The following is a 20,828-nucleotide window of genomic DNA, read 5'->3' as shown; positions in this document are numbered from 1 at the left end:
AAAGGTTTTAACAGCGATTATCCTCTCTATTTTTATCTTGAGACCTGGTTAGAGGAGGAGAGTGCGGGGGCTTCCTCTCTACCTTTCTGTGGACAATAGCGGCTCTCCCTGCAATCCTATGAATCTGAGCCAGAAGATCTTCTGTTTTTTTTTTTTAAGCCTGTCTCCTCTGTACAGTGTTCTAGATATTGTAAAACTTGCTACACTTACTACATTTTTTTTATTGCTTTACAGAGAGGGATAAAGTGTTGTGAACATACTAAGCCGAGATGAGATGTTTGCGCCAGGAGGATGGATTGTTGGAGGTGAGACAGTGAAGACAGGTCTCCAGTTCCTGATTCATCCTTTCGGTCTTTCCGTTGGATTGGGATGGTAGCCAGGGAGAAACAGAGAGAACAGAGAGAAGCAGAGAACAGAACGTCTTCCAGAACCGTGAGATGAACTGTGGCCCCTGGTCTGATATCACGTCCATAGGGCATCCATACAGACAGAACAAATGGGACAGCATAACCTCAGCTGTCTTCATGGCTGAGGGCAATTTAGGCAGAGGACTAAAGCGCACCATGTTAGAAAATTGATCCACCACCATGAGAACAGCGGTGTTACCTTCTGAATGGCAAAGTCCAGTGACGAAGTACAGTGAGATGTGACCTGGGGAACAGCGAGAGGATGCAGGAGGCCAGGAGGAAGATGCCAGTACTCTCTGACTTCACACTCCATGGATAGCCACCACAAGTTTTGCTTGATGATAAAGATGGTTCGCTTTATCCAAAGATGGCAGGAGGAGAGGGAGGTGTGAGTCAGGTGGATGACCTAAAAGCAAAGAGGAACAAGAACAAATAACTGGTTTGGAGGGCAGCCGTCTGGCACAGGATCGTTAGCATTAGCCTGTTTCACTCTCTCCTCTATACCCCACATTATCGCCCCCACCATGCAGGAGGAGGGCAAAAATGTTAGAGGGGACCTTGCAAGAGGAGTGGGAGTCAAACTGGCAGGACAGAGCATCAGGACAGAGCATCAGGTTTAATGTCCTTAGTGCCTGGGCAGTACGAAAGAGTAAAAATGAATCTATTGAAAAAGAGAGCCCACCTTGCCTGTTTGGAGTTGAGTTGTTGAGCTGTCCAGATGTACTCAAGTTTGTAGTGGTCTGTCCACACCAAAAACGGCTGTTCTGCTCACTCCAACTAGTGCGTCCACTCTTCCAGTGCCACTTTGAGTGCCAAAAGTTCTCTATTACCCACACCGTACTTCCTTTCCAGGGGGGAAAGCTTCCAATGCCAATGCCAGTGTCCGAAGCATCCACCTCAACCATGAACTGGAGATGAGGTTCAGGTAGGGTGAGGATTGGGGGCGGAGGTAGAACTTGTCTTTATTCTTAGGAAGGCTTGGACTCCTTGGGGGGACCACTGAAACTTGACATGAGAGGAGCTTAGTGCATGCAAGGGATCAGCGACAAAAGTGGTTTCTTATTAAGCTTCTGTAAAATTTGTCAAAACCTAGGAAACACTATAGGTGTTGAGGGGGTCAGCCAATCGGTCACAGCAACGACCTTGGCAGGGTCAATTTGAGTGCATTCCGAGAAACGAAGCTCAGGAATGATACAGAAGAGCTGTGAAACTCACACTTTTCCGCTTTGACGAAGAGCTGGTGATCTACAGAAGGAGGTGCAGGACTTGCTGGACATGCTATGTGGGAGTTTGGTCATCTGGAGAGAAGATGAGGATGTTTTCCAGGTAAACAAAGACCTACTGGTTAAGCATATTGCGAGCATATTGGTTAAGCATATTGTAAGTTAATTCTACATGAGTGAGAGGATGAGAAGAAAGCAGAAGAAGTGGTACGGCTCACCAGCTTCCTCCTCTTCACTGGTGAGCTTGGTCTGTTACTGGACACAATGACATGAAGTGATCCAGCTAGGAGCAGTAAATGTACTGACCCTCTCAAAGGCGCTGCTGCAATTCCCCAGGAGTGACGCTGGCATGACTCATCTCCACTGGGTTTCTCCGGCACAACAGGAGGTGCTGGCGGAGCACGAATTTTTCTTGTAACGTGGAGGAGAACATCAAGGAGGAAATCTGCTACCAGATGAGTGCCCCCTCTCGACTGGCAGAGCCATAGCTTGTCTGGGCCTCTCGTTTTCTCATTCCATCAGGCGATTGTCTACTAAATCCAGGTCTGGTGGATGATCTGGGGACACCAGGTGATCTTTTATGGGGTCAGAGAGGACGTGATAGAAAGAGTCAAGCAGGAAGAATGTGTTCCAGCCACAGTCTGCTGCCAGGGTATGGAAATCCAATGGTGTAGTCAGAGACCTGATCATTGCCAAGTGAAGAGATCCAATGAAAGAGCAGATGGGGATATTTCGGGCCCAACTTGACCAGGCTTGACCTTGGTTCATTCAGTGGGAAATGCAGTGACCTTCATTTCAAAGTGCAACCCCCACTGTACCAGGAAGGTTGCAGCAGTTGGACGTGTCTCCAGAAAACAACTCCTGTCTGGCAGATGACGAATAGAAGATGGCAGGGGGGCTGAACAGCTGGAGCAGGAACAGAACCCCAATGGAACCCAGGAAATCAGAGTGGGCAATCAGCTGTTGCATGTGATCATTGAGATGTCTGACCTGGCTGCTGACAGAAGACTGGTGGCCCTCGTGACATTCATTAAGCTCCCTCACAGCATAACACACAGAGGTAAGCTGCTCTTCATGCTGTTGTATCTGTCTGCCTTGAGGCCAGATAGGTACAGAGGCAGAGTCGGCGGAGTCCATAGTGACCAGTTCGTACTTAAACACTGGTAACCACAAGCCAAAAGGACTCAAATGGCTCAAAGGACTCAGGAGATGTGCAGTTCCAAAAAGATCAGTGTCTTTACTTGAAAAAAGGTTGGTAAACAGGCATGCAAACACAGTAGGCAAACATATCCTAAAGGGTCTAGGCAAAAGTTTAGGTCAAAAAACTAGGCTAAGAACAAAAACCAGGAACACTAACACTAGGAGAAGGCTGGAATAAAGGAACGAAGACAAACTGGAACAAAGGGATGATCGATAGAACTAAACCACTCAAAGACATCTGATACAACAGAGCAAGGATTAGCGTCAACTCTTCAACACGCTTCTCTGCTGAGAGACTCTTGAGTTGACCCAGCATCTAGTGGTCAAACCCTACATGGATATTGTGACCTATTAGAGGCTTGAGGTTCGTATAATAATTGAGAGTTATGTACTATTTTGCTTACAACTACAAAGGCCATTTTTTGGTTTATTTTATTTACACAATGTAAGAACTGGAGGAAGTGGTCGATCTAATTACTGACAGTTCCACGTTGGCAAGCACAAGGGCTCATCGGACTGTTAATGTTCATTTTTGAATTGATATCCTCCCTAGACAACCTGCCCCTGGTCCCGTGGTCCTACCGGACTGCTGTCCATGAGTCTAGCCAGTGTATGCCTGCTACCATCATGTTTGGGTGGGAGCTCCAAACACAGATGGACTTGGTATCTGGGGCTCCGCCTGAGCCTGAAATTGCTGGAGGAAAAGAGATGGACTACCTCTGTAGACTGAGGGATCGCCTACAGGTGGTCCATGACTACAACCATAAGGCCCAGGCCAAGAGTGTGGCACAAGATGGCTTATGACGTACGGTACGGTTGGCATGCCTTCATGCCAGGGGACAAGGTATGAGTGTATTGTCCCGTTCGCTTGAAGGGGGTTTCCCCCAAACTTTGCATGCCCAGCCAGGGGCGCATAGTGGTACTGCACCAAGACAGACTCTCACAATAGAAGGGCTCAAAAGTAATTGGACAAACTAACATAATTTTAAATATGAGGATTATTTTTAATAGTTGGATGCTGTGTTTCCTCCCTTTAAATGCGTTGCCAGGCTTTTACTGCAGCCGCCTTCAGTTGCTGCTTGTTTGTGGGTCTTTCTGCTCTCACTTTTGTCTTTAGTAAATGAAAAAGCATGCTGAATTGAGTTGAGGTCATGTGACTGACTTGGCCTTGCCATTGAAGAATATTTCATTTCTTTTCACTGTCCTATCAGTTTTGTCTGAATCTGAGCAGATAGTATAGCCCTATACACTACAGATTTCATCATGCTAATTCTATCATCAGTCACATCATCAATTAACACCAGTGACCCAGTTCCATTGCCAGCCATATGTGCCCATGCCATAACACTGCTCCACCATGTGTGCATGCCCAATGGCCATTGAACTACCTGTGTACCAACCTGTTTTGCAGTAAAAACCCTCCTTTTTGGAACTCTTTTGAGTCATACCTGTGAGTCCTTTGTCTGGTGGTTTCAGCTGTTATAGTACAAACTGGCCACTATGGACTCAGCCGACTCGGGCATGTTACAGTGGATTATGGGTTATGTTATGTCTTTTGGGTTAACTAACGCACCAACAGTGTTTTCATGCACTGGTTAATGATGTGCTTCGGGATATGCTCAACAAGTTTGTTTTTGGCTATCTGGATGATATTCTCATCTTCTCTCTTAATGAGCAAACTCACAACACACAAGTCTGTCAAGTCCTGCAGTGTTTCCTGGATAACCAGGTATTCGTGAAGGCTGAAAAGTGTGAATTCCACATTATCACAGTATCTTTTCTGGGCTTCATCGTCTCACAGATCTGCATCAAAATGGATTCTACTAAGGTCGGTGTGGTGGCTGACTGGCCTATACCCTCCAATAGGAAAGAACTGCAATGATTTCTGGGGTTTGACAATTTTTACAGATGATTTATTAGAAATTTTAACTATTGCTCCTTTACGTGTTTGAACCTCCTCTCATATCAGGTTCCATTGGTCACCCAAGGCTGAAATAGCCTTCCAGAGACTCAAGACCAGTTTCACTTCTGCTCCCATCATCACTTTCCCAGACCCTCACCTCAACTTTGTCATCGAAGTGGACGCCTTGGATGTTGGAGTTGGGGCCATTCTCTCTCGTTCTTCTCAGGACAACTAGCTACATCCCTGAACCTTTCTGTTATGGAAACTTTACCTGGGTGGAGAGGAATTGTAATGTGGGCAATAGAGAGCTGCTGTCAAGGTTGCACTTGAAGATAGCGGCACTGGTTGAAGGGGGCCGAACACTTTTTCTGGTTAGGACTGACCACAGAAACCTTGAATACGTCCGAACTGCTAAGCAGCTCTATGCAAGACAAGCTAGGTCGGCCCTATTTTTCAATAGATTCAAACTTTACTCTGTCCTATTGTCCTGGCTTAAGAATGTCAAACTTGATGCACGGACTCTTCCTCCTCTAGCCTATCCCCCTCCAACACCTCGCGTTCCACTTTTGTGGTGACGGTGAACGGTCACCAATGTATGTGTGTATATGTATATATATGTATGTATGTGTATATGTATATGTGTGTGTGTGTGTGTGTGTGTGTGTATCTCTATGTGTATATGTATTTGTGTGTGTGTCTGTGTGTGTGTGTGTGTGTATGTATATGTATGTATGTGTATATGTATATATTTGTGTGTATATGAGTGTATATACACATATATATATGTGTGTGTGTGTGTGTGTGTATGTGTGTATATATGTATATATATGTATGTGTGTGTATATATATATATGTATGTGTATGTGTATATATACATATATATATGTGTATATATGACCGTGTGCATATATATATATATATATATATATATATATATATATATATAGGGTTACCCTAATCCCTGGGAGTTGACGCAGTTCAGAAGTTGGCTTAAATGTCTTTGTCTTGAATTGCTCTTAGTCTAGCCCTTCGGGTGGGACAAATTTGCTCTAGAGACCCACCTAGGGGCCGATGCCCCTGACTACACAGCTCCCAAGATTGCTGAGACACACAAACCCCTCCAACACATCAAGGTGCTGAGTGTTTGAGGATCGGTGTTGTGTCAGCAGTAATTTGGACACTGTACCGGACCGTTGGGGTGAAGAGGGAGCTGAGCTGAAAAGCGAAGCTTTTGATTTGCCAGTATATCTATGTTCCGTCATCCACCTATGGTATGGTGCTCCATTCATCCAGTAGAGTTCCAGACACTTGTTTACTTAATGCCAAGGTGCATTGAAGGCATTCTGGCACGCACGTTTTGGCCCATACTTTGTAAGACGTGCATATTCGTTGATGATATCTGATGTCTAGTTCTTCTGGCCACTGAGTATTGGAGCTATTTGTGTTGTTTATTTATGTTGAAAAGAAAAATAAAATATTAAAAAAAAAAAAAAACTTCATTAAGATGATCTTTTTTCACTTTTTGTTGAAACAGCGGTGTTGATTCCACTGTATGATAACTTTGTAGGATGTAGTTTGTGGGGCTGTTGAACTATGTTGCATTATACAGAGAGGGGTTTGTATTATTTAGGTTACTCTAGACTCTACTGTTGATATAACTAGGGTGGACAAAATAATACAGTCAATGCCACTCTAAATACATTTCATCATCAACTGAACATTATAACCCTCATGAAGGTAGGATTTATTGCTGGAATCTTGTTTTAGAATGCATTCGTTTTATACACCACAAATTTACATTCAAATTTTGCAACATGTCATTATCTTTTTTTTTTATTAAGTGTGTACTTCTGAGGTATTTTCATCTTAAATTTTAAATGTAGTAATGAAGTCTGAAATGATGAATGATCTGACAGAAAGTCGTGTAGTCACTTGAATTTATTCCGAGGTAGTAAATCCAAGTTCACCGTCTCCAATCTCATCACAGCAGGTGGCGGTACTGAGTTTTTGAAGTTGTTCAACGATCACAGTTGACAATAGCTGAAGAATATCTAGACCAATAGGAGCGTTTGCATTAAGGTCACATGTCCTGAAACCCAGAATCCTAGAGATAGAGTATATCGATTTCTCTCCACTCCACTCTCCTGGAAGCATGGCTGCTTAGCGAAAAGAACTACCAAATGACAACAATGCAGTTATTTTGTACTATAAAATAATTTTACAACCGGGAATTCCTTAGTATTATAAATCCGTCCTCACGGTAAATAACACATTTTAGAAACATATGCTAATAAGCTTACTTCGAGTCCTCTGTCCTTGGTAGTTGCTTTGTTGTCAGTAACCTCCAGAAAACATAGCCTTTCTGAAAAAGCTGTTGCCATACTCAAAAAAAAAGCTAAACGTTAAATATATCTATGCCGAATTAAAGGGTTTATCCAAAGAATAAAAAAAAATTTCAGTCAAATATTATTAGATCACTATGGGCATTTGGGGATGACCAAAGCAACAATAAATTGCTAGATGTTTAAAAGGAATTTGGTGCGACTTACTAATCTCGTGGGTATGAACAACGTAATGAAGAGGACCGAATTTTTACTGCATTTAATGGCATTCTTCTTTATTTTGGTAGATATGAAGCTGCGTGTCCAGCTGCAGTGTAAGAATTTGCATGAATACCTGAGAGACCTGAGTCCTGAGATTTTGGACAGACTGTACAACCATCCAGCAACATGTCTGGCTGTCTACAGGTATGATGGCTGTGGTTATGATGTTGATGTCGACATATGACTCTTGAGGATTGTGATATTTAATTTTATATTTTGTTTGATCTTCTACAGGGAACTCCCCTCTCTGGCCAAGAATTATGTAATGCGTATGCTGTTCCTGGATCAGCCCCTCCCCCAGGCAGCAGTGGCATTGTGGGTGAAAAAAGACAGTCAGAAGTGAGTCACTTACCTTGTCTTGTCTTCATTACACTGACTGTAGTGGTGCAGGACCAGCAGGCATTAAGAAATTCTTTTGTGCTTTGGAGCCCACTATATCTTCACACTTTCTTTCATTTTTTTTTTTTATATAATAGTCATGTTATAGTACTTTCTTAGAAAGTAGGTTCATGCCTCAAAGAATTCAAAATTTCTGAGGGTCATGGTTTAGGGTTTAGAAAGAGCTCCGAAATTTCTGATGTTTGAGGCATTAAAAATGAAAAAAGGCATTTACCATGAATATTTCAAAAGTAATGACTTATGGAACTTTGCAATTTTTTTTTAGCAACACTCATTTATTAGGGCCAAGCCCCGTTTTTTAAAGTCTCCATTTATCTTGGAAACTAAACTTACAGGCCGAAAATTTTGACATTATTTACATGAAGTATGAAGCAAATCCAAGATGGTCAGTTGGGAGGTCTCTATTAATTTGACATGGAATGACCCTATACTTGATATATGGCCTGCCACAATATCTTCCTTAGTGGCCAGATTGTGTTTCTAATTTTGAAAAGTAGTCTATCTGATTTAAATAATACACTCAAGATAAAATTATTTTTTCATTTTTCAAATTCTTATCATAATGTCATAATTAAATACCATTTTTTCTATTTACTTATAGCACCCCAGATTATCTTTGGATCGGTTCTTCTTTTAAGTTTACCTATTTTATCTGTTGAATATTTAACATGTATACTGTAGGTTTTTAACTCGTTATAGTGAAAAATTAAATTGTGGTAATTATGTCATTAGATCTTAATGGTTTTTCAATAACCTAAACTTTATCATCCAAAATCATTTTTGTATCAGCATTTTTCTTCCTACATACAAGAAAGGGAATCATTTTAGAATTGAGAATGACTATGTTTTGGGTTCACATGAAAAAGTCTTGATCATGAGCCTGATAATTATGAATAAGATGTACTTTTGCAGGTTTGAATTTAAGGATGTGTTGCTGTGACAACATCTTCAGATAAAATTATCTGAGGATCAATCTCACTTACTCATCCGTGTAAACTTAGTTGCTGGTTTATTAGGTATGCCTAGCTTAAACTAATACAGACTCAATACAACAAGCCTGGAATAAATTGTACCTCCAGGATTCAATTTACGGTCATTTTTAAGGGTTGTAGTTTGTGCTGCTGTTGAATTGTGTTGTGTTATACTGAGAAGTGTCTAATATCTAGTCCATCACATTTATATCAATGAGGGCACACTAAATATAAGAAACACCTCTCATTAAAACACAGTACAATTCAACAGCACTTCAAACTACAGACTCCAAATGACCAGAAAGTTGAATCACCACCTGTCTAAAACAATTGTGACAAATACTGAACATTAAATGTAGGATTATTGCAGGACTGTTGTATATGACTGCAATAGTTTTAGCTAGTTGTACCTAATAAAGAGGTAATTGAGTGTATGAAGAGCAGGGCCCTGCTCATTGATTTAGGATATTGCTTCAATTACCTTAAACAACCAAAGGTTTTGAAGGGATGGAAACAGTACTTTGGTATAAACAGTATAACAAAATCTATATTGTTTATCTTATTGACTTACTGACAAATTTCTACCATCTCGGGGTATACTGCATACTGTCACATATACAGTATCATCCAACCCTAGTGAAGACACTGTTACCTTATTCTTTCTCTTGAAGCCTGGCTTGAATTGACTTGATAATATTAGCTGGAAGGTGTGTTTGCTGAATGGCTTAATGCGGAATAGTTTATTAAGTCAGACTTTTTGTTGCATTCTTTGTGCAGTGTCCCCTTCTGTGTAATTGGCTGGACTGAATCCTACATATTGTTGGCTCTTCATGAGCCCTGACTGGTCGGTCAGATATTATGTGTGGGATAGTGTCACCCCCAGAATTGTATTCTTGAAGGAAACCCCTTTTGAACACTATTAAGTTGAAAGTGAAACTGTCGCTTGAACACTAAATTAAATTCAGAGTTATAACCAGTTCAGTTCATTATTTGTTTTTTTGTCTTTGGCTTTCTACCTGCAGGGATCATGACGAATGTGTCTCAGTGTTGGCAGGACTCCGCCTTTGGCACAGTCAGCAGCTCCAGGGTGGTCTGCAAGGATACATTTTAAATCCAGTGTTCAAAGAGAACCTGAGGATTGCTCTGCTTGGCGGGTAGGTCTGCTCCTTGTGAACACACTGTGTATTGCTACGGCAGCAACATTCTTCTCTCTCACTCTGTTTTCAGAAACTGTTCATTCCATAAAAAAAATAAGGCATTGTGCACACAAATCTGTTGCAGAGGAAATTTAGTTGAGGTTCACCAGTTTGTTCCATGTTTGTACAAGGTTAAATGGTTTAATGTTTATAACCAAGGCAAACAGACCTGCTAATGCTTGGTTTAACTTACTTACTTGGTTTAACTTACTTTACCATGGTCAGCCAGGATATGGTTGGTTAGAATTATAGACAAGGATCCAAAACGTGAATAAAATCTCATTCCTACAGTATAAACCAGGTCTTATGAACTCCAAATGATTTCTGATTTTTTAATTTTTAAGCTAACGACAAATTTGGATGGAAATGTAGCACTATAGCTACTTTACAATTATAACCTGTTGCTTTAAATAAAAGACTCCACTGCTGTGTTGACACACAGGGGCAGAGCGTGGGCCGATGAGGGCAGCACTCTGGGTCCTGATCGCCATGCACGGGACATTGAGAGTCTTGACCGTTATGCTATGGAGCGCTGGGAGGTCATTCTGCATTTCATGGTGGGTTCTCCCAGTGCTGCTGTCAGTCAGGACCTGGCTCAGCTGCTGGTTCAAGCAGGCCTCATGAAAAGGTACACAATGGTAACAGTATCGAGCACTGAGAGGTTTATTTTTACATTGTAAAATGCCCCGCTCAGTACATTTCTTGGTCAAGTCTTTAAGAACCAAATTTAAAGGATCCTTATCAAAAGTTTATGTCTATGTTATGTTTATAAATACATAGAAACAAATATTGTCTGATATATATATTTTTTTCTTTCAATTTTTGAGTATTGATATTAGTATTGGCCTCAGAAATCCAGTGTCGTCAGTGCTGTAGAACTATCTAACCCGTTGCTGAGCCCACCCGCTTAGTTACTGTTGCTACACCTAGTACACGCAAGCTTTCCATTCAAGCACTGCACATATGGAGTATACAGTGATAAGGATGGCAGATTAAGCCCTGGGAATTCATAGGTTTTAAACAATGGGTCATTGACTTCTGACATAAGAAGACAAAAGCAGCTTCTCATTTCTAATCAGTGACTATTGAGTGAAATGACAACTGTTAATGGCTTATTTTATCAGCTGTAGCTGGCTAGAAAATTAACATTATCGCCATGAGTTGATTAAAACACCAACTCCAACTCACTTTTAAATTCCCCTAGTTTAGGCATATGATAAAAAAAACTATGCAAAAGGGTTTTAGATATGCTTTTCATGACCAGCTTACGTGATAAAATCTTAACTCAGCGCTGTGTAATGATGCAAAAAAGACTGAGGCTCAAGCTAACAAGTCCTAGGCAAAAAGTCAGCATTCTCATTCCTCACCAGTTGATGGTCCGTTTAGAGCACATGGAAATTAAGGAGGAGCATTGTGGTTGTATTGCAGGGTATCTTGTTAGTCCTAGTATTATAGAACAGAATTTTAAGAAACAAATTGTTATATCTGAATGTTTTTAATTAAGATGTTTACAGTAGAAATACACATTACTTAGGCAAGAACCACAGAAGTTAGATTAAGACTTTATTGTATTTCCAAAAACTTCTACATGAGAAAGGACTGAGGACAAATCATTGACTTTGGCAACTTCATATTAGCAAACTTTGCGAAATACAATAAAAGGAAGGAAAGAGCTTCTAATCAGAATCAGAATCCTTTTTAATGACCACTTGACCAAGGTCGGTGGAATTTGCTTTCCGTACAGCATTTTGGGTAAGATCAATGCAGTGTCAGTAACATCAAACATAGGCAGATGTCAACATCATATTAGACATTCAATATCACATTAGACATTAGAAACAATGACTAGCACAGCAGACGATATTCACAGATGCCACAAGACAAAATTCACAGACAATATTTATCCACATTGCATTGGGGGAAAAAACGGGATGTTCTGGCGGGCAGCAACCTATAGCACCATAGATGCCCTAGAGGGCATCAGCTAGAAGAGGAGGTGAGCAGGGTGTGATGGGTCAGAGATGATTTTTTTTCTCTTTTGATTGTGGTCAGTGTTGATGTTCCATTTGAGTGTACTGCTGATATGTTTGCCAAAGAATTCAGATGAGTTGATGATGGTTATGGGTTCTCCTGACATGTGTATGGGGTTTTTTTTGGAGGGGGCTGTGCCTGAAATCTATAATGAGTTCTTGCGATTTGGATGTGTTATGCTGGAGGTTGTTGTCAAGGCACCAGCTCTAGCAGTTAGGGCTGCTTGCTCACAGTATCGATCTTAGTTTTTATTTCTGTATAAGTCCAATTATGGTTGTGTCGTCTGCATATTTAAGAATGGTGACTGAGCTGTGGTGGGATGTCAAGATGCCTGTGCTGAGGGTCAGAGCGTGAGGAAAAAGGCTATTCATCTTAACCTTCTGTTGTCTTCTCCACAGTAAACTGTGAATCCTGTAGCATATACAGGGGTCAGTGTTCATGTCCACCAGTTTGTTGAAGAGATTAACTGGTGTTATTATATTGAAGGCCAAATTGAAGTCAATGAATAGGATGTGGGCATAGGTGGTGGGTGACTGTAGTAGGGCTGTAGTCATCCAGAGAAAATCTTGGTCGACTGAAATCATACCTACTCTTCAACCAATTGATTTGTTGCGGGGGGAAAAAAATGTGCATGTTATCTCTAGATTAAATAAATCGGCAACAGTGCACTCTACCTCATAGCCTTATTAGCCTAAATGAATTATTAATAAACATAAAACACTAGTATTTGCATCATATTAAATTATTTTAACCTAATTATTTTATATTGAAATGACAACAGACTCGGGTCCCCGGTTTCGTCAGCCGAGAGCATATCGACTAACCAATCGACCAGTAGATCGAGAGACTACAGCCCTAGACTCTAGCTGTTGTAGTGTGTGGTGGATGGCTAGGTTAACAGCAACCTAGCTCAATAAGGAAACTGGTAAGTATCCGTCAGTGGGGTGGTGTAGGGTTTCAGATAGCAGTGGATGATGCGCTCAAATGTTTAAAGTCATTGAGGCAACCCATCTTGTTTGATATTGGCACAGGGATTATAGTTGTGTTCTTGAAGCACTGTGGAACTGTACACTAGTGGAAGGAGGTGTTGAAAATGTTAGTAAGCCTTGGAGCTATTTGGTTTGCCCAATAGTTTATATTACCCTAAACTCAATATAAACCAATGAGCCAAAACATTATGGCCACTGAAAGACAGTAGCACCACGATCGAAAAAGGGCTGATGGTATGCCACTAGTGGTTCAGCGGCACATACTGTTTCCTACTGCTGTAAATGTAAATTTTTCTGTCTTTATTGAAAATATAAAAGCAACATAGCGATGTAAATAAAGGAATGTATAAGTTTATCTTATCTGGTCTGTTGTTGGGATGAGTGAAATGACAGCAAAGTAATTTCATATGCTTGCCAATGCCCCAAAGCTAATATTAGAGCTAGCCTTAGCTAGCATTGTTAGCCTAGCCACCTTAGCCAGTCTGACTAATCCCTAACAGAAATTTAGGGCCAACCAAATAATACCTATATTATTTTCGGCATGTTTAATCTATTAGTAGAATGCAATCACATGTTACATCATATAAAACTCCACATTGTGAATAGTAACCAGGCATACATATGGCATCTTATTTATTATTCACCATAAATACTTTGAATGAGTAACTGGTTGCTATCATAGTGGCTTAAGCCATTTTCTACTGGCATAGATATGATTGGCATAAATGTTGGGGTATTTATCACTATGATCTATCTTTGGATAGTGTCAACTGACAGTGTGTGTATGTATTGATTACACCTGAAATAATTTTACTGTAAATTATAACATTGGTGTGAATGTACAGAGGAAGGTTCCTATATCTGCCATGAGGGCGGAATCTATAGATATAAAGTAAATCCAGAGCTGTCAACATTTTTCACAGTTTTATATGTATAGGGTGCTCCCGGTCTGCAGTGGTTAGTACCTACTGGAAGTGCTCTGACGAGCGACAGTGGCCCGAGGAGGGACAAATCTTGAACTGACACATCACTGATACACAAAGGCAACGAAGGCTATCCCGTCTGGTCCAGACTGACAGAAGGGCTACTGTGGCAAAAGTCACAAAAGATTTTAATGATGGTTATGGGAGGAATGTGTCTCAGCATATGGGGCTGCATAGCTGCAGTCTGGTCACAGTGCCCATTCTGGTCATAATGTTTTGCCTCATCAGTGTATAGCAGCAACCTGGACTCCAACACAGTAGATGTTCCAGTCCTGGATGCGGCTTTCTCTAATGTAACCGGGGACGAAACAGACATTACACTCCAAACTCTCTTTGTACAGTCTCATGCACAGTACTTGCACATTTTGACATATCCAAAGGTTGACAGAACTGCCATGTTTAGTAACTGATGCTAAACTGTGATTGGGCTGTCGCATGTTGGGGGAGTTGTCGGTGCATGAGCAGAATCCATCACAGGTAAGATCAAAGAAGAATGAAAATGAATGTGGACTCCACTCAGAGAACTTTAGCTATAAGTTGAATAATGGTTGTGTTAGTGACACAGAAATGAATGAAGACCTCAGGTTTTGTACTGTACCTCATACTGTCCTGTCATCTTCTCTGTTTGTCAGTGAAGCAGGAGAGGCGCCCTATATCACCTCATCTGGTTTCCAGTTCCTCCTACTGGACACATCCTCTCAGCTGTGGTACTTCACCCTGCAGTACCTCAAAACTGCTCAGGTACCTGTGTATCATCTGCTACTTTGACCTGATTAGGTTTAAACAAGGTGAACCAGTGTTTGCATCCATTTACCAATCAGACTCCAGAGTTGCTTGAGCTTGTAACTACTACTCTGATTACCAGATCTTTAAGCAGAGAGGGCTCTGATCAGTGACATACATGCTGCAGAGACTGGCTAGAATAAAAACCTACAGACTTTTGCACCACAATGATCCATTTCCAGTAAATGAGGACAGAGTGGCAGTGAACTGCCATGAAACAGCAGCGTGGAGAAACTAATCCTGACTGAGAAACGTTTATACAGCAGCAGGTAAATTCATCTCTCTCCTTTTTGTTCTGTCAACACTGAAAAACTAAAAATGTTCCCAGTAAAGTAAAAAATGACCCCAGCCAACCCCAGCTGACATTGGGCTAGAGGCACGGTACAACAGGTCGCCAGTCTATTACAGGGCTGATACATAGAAACAAACAACCATTCACCCTCACGTCCACACCAGCGGGCAATTTAGAGTTGCCAGTTAACCTAACCTGCATGTCTTTGGACTGTGGGAGGAAGCTGGAGTACCTGGAGGACACCTACACAGGCACAGGGAGAACATGCAAACTCCACACAGAAAAGCCCCAGCTGGCTGGAAGAACCCAGAACTTTCTTGCTGTGAGATGACAGTGCTAACCACTGCACCACTGTGTTGCCCAGATAACTCAAATGTTTTTTGTAAATGTCAGAAAATAATTGTGTTTTGACAAATGGCATTACAGCAGATACTACAACACAAGTCCCCATGAGGTGTATGATTCTTTATCCCTGTTATTTTTCTTTGTTGTAGGAAGAGGTAGCTTGTGAGTGGATCAGGGGTATAAAATATTATTAATTGCAAGTGAAAAAGGTTTTATGAGAAATTTGGGCAAAGTACCCCCTGACACAAGACCAGTGGCTATCTTAATGGAAAAACTGACACGTCACGAAAGACTACTCCACTGATTTAGAATCGCACTCCTAATAACACTGTTAGAGTCATGATGAACATTGAAAAAAAGGATAAAAATCGATGAAGCAGAAACAGATATATTGTCTTTTTTATTTCACACATTCTTCTTCCCTGTCAAAACCTGGTGCCTACATTACCCACAATTCAACTCGACTGCTGTATGTATGTGTACATATATATATGTATGTATGTGTGTGTGTATAAATATATGTATGTATGTGTGTGTGTATAAATATATGTATGTATGTGTGTGTGTCTATGTATATGTATGTATGTGTGTGTGTCTATGTATATGTATGTATGTGTGTGTGTGTATGTATATATATGTATGTATGTGTGTGTATGTATATATATGTATGTATGTGTGTGTATGTATATATATGTATGTATGTGTGTGTATGTATATATATATGTATGTATGTGTGTGTATGTATATATATATGTATGTATGTGTGTGTGTGTGTGTATATATGTATGTATGTGTGTGTGTATATGTATATATGTAACTGTATATATGTATGTGTGTGTATGTGTGTATATGTATATGTATGTATATGTATATATGTGTGTGTATATATATATATGTATATATATATATATATATATATATATATGTGTATATATATGTATATGTATATATATGTATATGTATATATAATATTTCCCCAGCAGAATTGTATTCCTGGTGTTTGGAGATTTTGAAACATCATTTAGACCTTAATGTTGAGGAATTTAGACTTACATACAGTGTAAGTGAAGAAAAGTTGACTGAATGAACGAATTGTTAAGAAAAATTAAAATAAAAATTAAATTAGAAACTTTCTTTTAGTGTGTGCTTGGACTCAAGCATATATGGTATAAGGAGTTTCATTTGAAGACAACATTAGTACAATATTTTTTAACAAAAAGAAGGAAGATGAAGATTAGATGATACCTAGAAAATCAGTAACATATAAAGGAATATATCTTATTCTAATTTGTAATTAATCATTTATCGAGGAGATGTTTACTTCAGGATAATTTAGATTTCAATATTTCCTGGACAGGTCTCTCAAAGGTAATAATCACTCCCTTCCCTTGTAGGATGTTAACGACAGATATCTGCAGGAAGTGTTCAGTTTCAGTGACAGTACCTTAACAGTATTTTGGGGAAAAAAAGGAAAACATTTGGTAAAAACTATTGGAAATAATCAGTTACTGAAAAGATTATCTGTGTCAAAAGAGAAGCTCCTCTCAGCGGAGTGGTGAGTTTGACATGACTGTTGTTGTAATGATGGAATTAGTGCTGTGCAAATGTACGTTATACTCAATGTACCATGCGAGCAATTAGTGTACATGGTAATTTCTCTCCCTCTCAATTTCTTTTCCCTGTAATTATTGTAAACCAACGTTTACTTGTTTATGACAGCTATTATTGAAATATCTGCTTTTATTTGAAAATATCTACTTATACATACATGTATTTCATACTTTATCTTTTGCAGTCCAGAGGGATGGACCTGGTGGAGATCTTATCATTCTTATTCCAGCTCAGTTTCTCTACTCTGGGCAGAGTGAGTGCACAGCAGTTTGCATCTGTTTGATCCTCGGAGTGCATTGTGTATGTGTGCGCTGAAAAGCAATATAACAATATAATATTGCAGTGGTCAGGGGTTTTGAAAAAGGCTTTTTAGTTTGAGTTTCTTTGTTGTTATTGATCATCTGTTGCCTGTGTGCTTCAGGATTACTCAGTGGAGGGAATGAGCGAGTCATTACTCACCTTCCTGCAGCACCTGCGGGAGTTTGGACTGGTCTTCCAGAGGAAGGTGAGGCACTGAGATTGAGAGGGAAGATCCACTAAAATACTGTAAGCACCACTTCTTATCACCTCCTTCAGATGAGAAGGAACTAATGATCCTCATGGGGGGGGCTGGATGACTCTAGTAGCAACATAGTGATGGTATACACCAAACTCTAGTTGCATTCCAACTAGAAAAAGAATCGACAAGACTAGGTCCAAACCGACTATATTGTGGGACCACCCTTTATCTGTTTGCTTCTCCCTTACTGTCTATGCTCACATATACAGTATTTTAATACAGCTGAATTCAAATTAAAGCTGTTCTCACTTACATGTTTTTTTGTTTCTGTTGTCAGCCAACGGAACAAGTATGAAATAGTGAAGCGCTGCCCATTAACATTACATGTTAAGCAGCAGTCACTTCCAAGCCATTTCCAAGCTGCTGCTCTGAAAATATTTGGTTGCAAGAAAGTGAAAACTAGTGGGGGTGTTTTTCTGAAAATGAAAGATTCTTTGTTAGGGTAAAAAAAATGTTTTTATTAATTTGATTACCGTAAAACATTCAGCAAAAGTTATTTACACATGAATACATGTTGCAATTTATCTTTATGGTTTCTTGGATGTTCAGTAAAAATTTCAGCCCAATCCAGTGAAAAATAAGCAATTGGTGAGGCTTAGAGTACACATACAAAGAATCACAAAAATGGTTAAATTCACCTCAGAGGGCCAAACTTCAAAAATTCATAATTACAAAAGTATTAAGAATAGAGCTATAGGATGTTGCATGGTCCCACGAATTTAATAGAAGTTTTCAAATGATGTTTTTCCAAGAAAATCCATGACATGAACTCGGAGGACCTAGGTGTGTTGACATGGAATTACCCGTGAGTCAAATACCTGGATCCTACAGTTCCCACAATGCAGTTTGATTGTGTCTTCGATTGATTGTTCCTGCATTGCAGGCTAAATTCCCACATCTTTCAAAGTTCACACTTCCAGTTTGCAATGTAAGTTAATTCCATGTTGGGATAACCATGAGGACTTGATTATGACATTGCAAGGGTTATTTTCTTACACTTGAGAAAGCTTATTCAGAGCCACAGATGATTTCATTATACAACCGTTTTTGAAGGCTTTTTAGCACTAACCATAATGTGTGAGCCGATCTTTGCTGGAGTGCTCCTTTAACATTCTCTTTACACATAGCCAAATTCATAGCTTTTTTTGTCTTTTAGTTTATTTTCTGTGATTATTGCTGAATTTACAGCAACTTTTCTGAAAATATGTGATACATTATTGCATTTTGTGTGGTAATAATTTGTGTTAATGTTAAAAAGAAATTCAAGGATGTTAGCTTATTTTGGGCAACAGACAGCCAAATCAGGTTCTAAAGTATTTGTAATGAAGTTTTCTAGCTTAGGTCGGGGATTAATCTATTTCACTTGGGGTACTTATCCTGGTTCTGAATTGCATTATTTTATGTATGAAAGTGTACTGATTGTAAAAGTAGTAATTTTACCGCTTTTAGGGATTCAGTGGGGATCAGTTGAATTTGCAGCAAGCAATACATATTTTACATTCAAATAATCCCTTTGGTTGATTGCAATAGATTTTGTTACTAATAGCTCCAAAAAGTGAAAAAAGCCTCCTGATTTATGTCTTTTTAAGACACTGAACTAAACTGTTACATCAAGTAATTGTCACTTCCATCATGTGTAATTTTGTCCCTCCCCATTTGTCCATTTTGACATATAAAAGCAGAATTTGCTGAGACAGAACAGACTCAGTTTGAAGTTTGTGTATGAATCTGAACTTAAGAATTAGAAATGAGAGAAATTAGTTTAGCTATACTGTATTAGTTATAATATGTTAGTTTTCGGTAATTCTTGTGTCTTTTGTAATCAGAGGAAGTCAAGGCGGTACTACCCCACCAGACTGGCCATTACTCTGGCTGCAGGGGTCAACACCAGCTGTTCCTCCTCCTCCAACTCGGCTTCCACTCCTGGTACTGGAGATGCAGGATTCATTGTGGTGGAAACCAATTATCGTATCTACGCGTACACAAGTATGTCTGAACTCTGAAAGCTTTTTGTGTTGTATGTTCAATTCAATTCAATTTTATTTATATAGCGCCAAAATCATAACAGAAGTTATCTCAGGACACTTTTCGTGTAGAGCAGGTCTAGACTGTACTCAATATAGTTATATTTACAGAGACCCAACATTACCCCATGTACAAGCACTTGGCTACAGTAGCAAGGAAAAACTCCCTTTTAACAGGTAGAAACCTTGAACCGAACCCGGCTCATGGTAGGCAGCCGTCTGCTTTGACCGGCTGGGTTTAGAGAGAAGGGGGGGACATAGCACAATACACGTACAACATAAAGATGTATAACAATAATGATGCTAATAATAAAACAAATGATTATAATGATAGGGTAAATAATAATAAAACAAAATATAATAATGTAGTAGTAATAGTAATGATAATCATAATAATTGAAGCAGTGGGTGTTGAGCAGGATGATGGGGGCAGTAGGCTGTTTGCAGTCACAGATCCAGACTCTCTAGAATCAGGGGCAGAAATGTTGACACTAATAAAGACATTTTACACAATGTTTCAAGTCCCTATTCATATGAAACCATTGTTGAAAATGCAGGCAGACTCTTATATATCAGATTGTGATGACATCAGCTGGCTGTGCTTCGGCAAACTCTAGGAAGAGTCCTGGTTGTTCCAAACTTCTTCCATTTAAGAACTGTGGATGCCACTTTGCTCTTGAGAAACCTAAAGGGGCAGATCTTTTTGTAGCCTTCACCAGATCTGTGCCTCAAAACAATCCTGTCTCTGAGCTCTACAGGCAGTTTCTTTGACCTCATGGCTTGGTTTTTGCTCTGATATGCATTGTCAGCTGGGAGACCTTATATAGACAGGTGTGTACCTTTCCAAATCATGTTCAATCAATTGAATTTAACACAGTTGGACTCCAATCAAGGTTAGGAAATATATCAAAGATGATCAAGAGAAATGGGAGTTACCTGAGCTAAATTTCAAGAGTCATAGAAAAGGTTCTGAATACTTATATATATACTTACTGAATACTTATAAGTTTTTCCTTTTTAATAAATTTGCAAAAATTTCTAAAAGTCTGTTCTTGCTTTTTCATTATGGGGCATTGAGTGTAGATTGATGAGGGAAAAATTTCATTTAAATTATTTTAGCATAAGGCTGCAACCTAAGAAAATATGGAAAAAGTTAAGGGTTCTGAATACTTCCTGAATGCATTGCAGGACATGATTTCACACAAATGTCTCATAGGAATAAATGATGAAGTGATGACATTTTATATCCAAAAGGGTCAAATTCACTGTGACATCATAATAATGCAAATACACTTAATACCTTTTATTA

The 20,828-nt window shown here is 39.6% G+C and overlaps 1 protein-coding gene across 4 annotated transcripts in view; it reads left to right on the top strand.

Annotated features, from left to right (window-relative positions):
- Positions 1-20,828, top strand: part of gtf2h4 (general transcription factor IIH, polypeptide 4) — a 47,886-nt gene that overhangs the window by 17,936 nt on the left and 9,122 nt on the right. For 2 of the 4 annotated variants that reach the window (XM_040121676.1, XM_040121675.1), the window contains 8 exons: positions 7,363-7,480; positions 7,571-7,675; positions 9,729-9,860; positions 10,345-10,530; positions 14,538-14,646; positions 17,121-17,189; positions 17,358-17,441; positions 19,322-19,481. In XM_040121676.1, coding sequence (XP_039977610.1) covers positions 7,363-7,480; positions 7,571-7,675; positions 9,729-9,860; positions 10,345-10,530; positions 14,538-14,646; positions 17,121-17,189; positions 17,358-17,441; positions 19,322-19,481 — 963 coding nt within the window. Of the gene's footprint in view, positions 1-6,835; positions 6,994-7,362; positions 7,481-7,570; positions 7,676-9,728; positions 9,861-10,344; positions 10,531-14,537; positions 14,647-17,120; positions 17,190-17,357; positions 17,442-19,321; positions 19,482-20,828 lie in introns of those variants that run through there. The other 2 variants (XM_040121677.1, XM_040121678.1) reach the window with 2 other exon arrangements.

The sequence above is a fragment of the Xiphias gladius genome, chromosome 24 (genome assembly GCF_016859285.1).
Source record: "Xiphias gladius isolate SHS-SW01 ecotype Sanya breed wild chromosome 24, ASM1685928v1, whole genome shotgun sequence".
NCBI classification, from domain to species: Eukaryota; Metazoa; Chordata; class Actinopteri; order Istiophoriformes; family Xiphiidae; genus Xiphias; species Xiphias gladius.
Note: the sequence above shows the minus strand (reverse complement) of the source record. Positions and strands in the feature narration are given on the sequence as shown.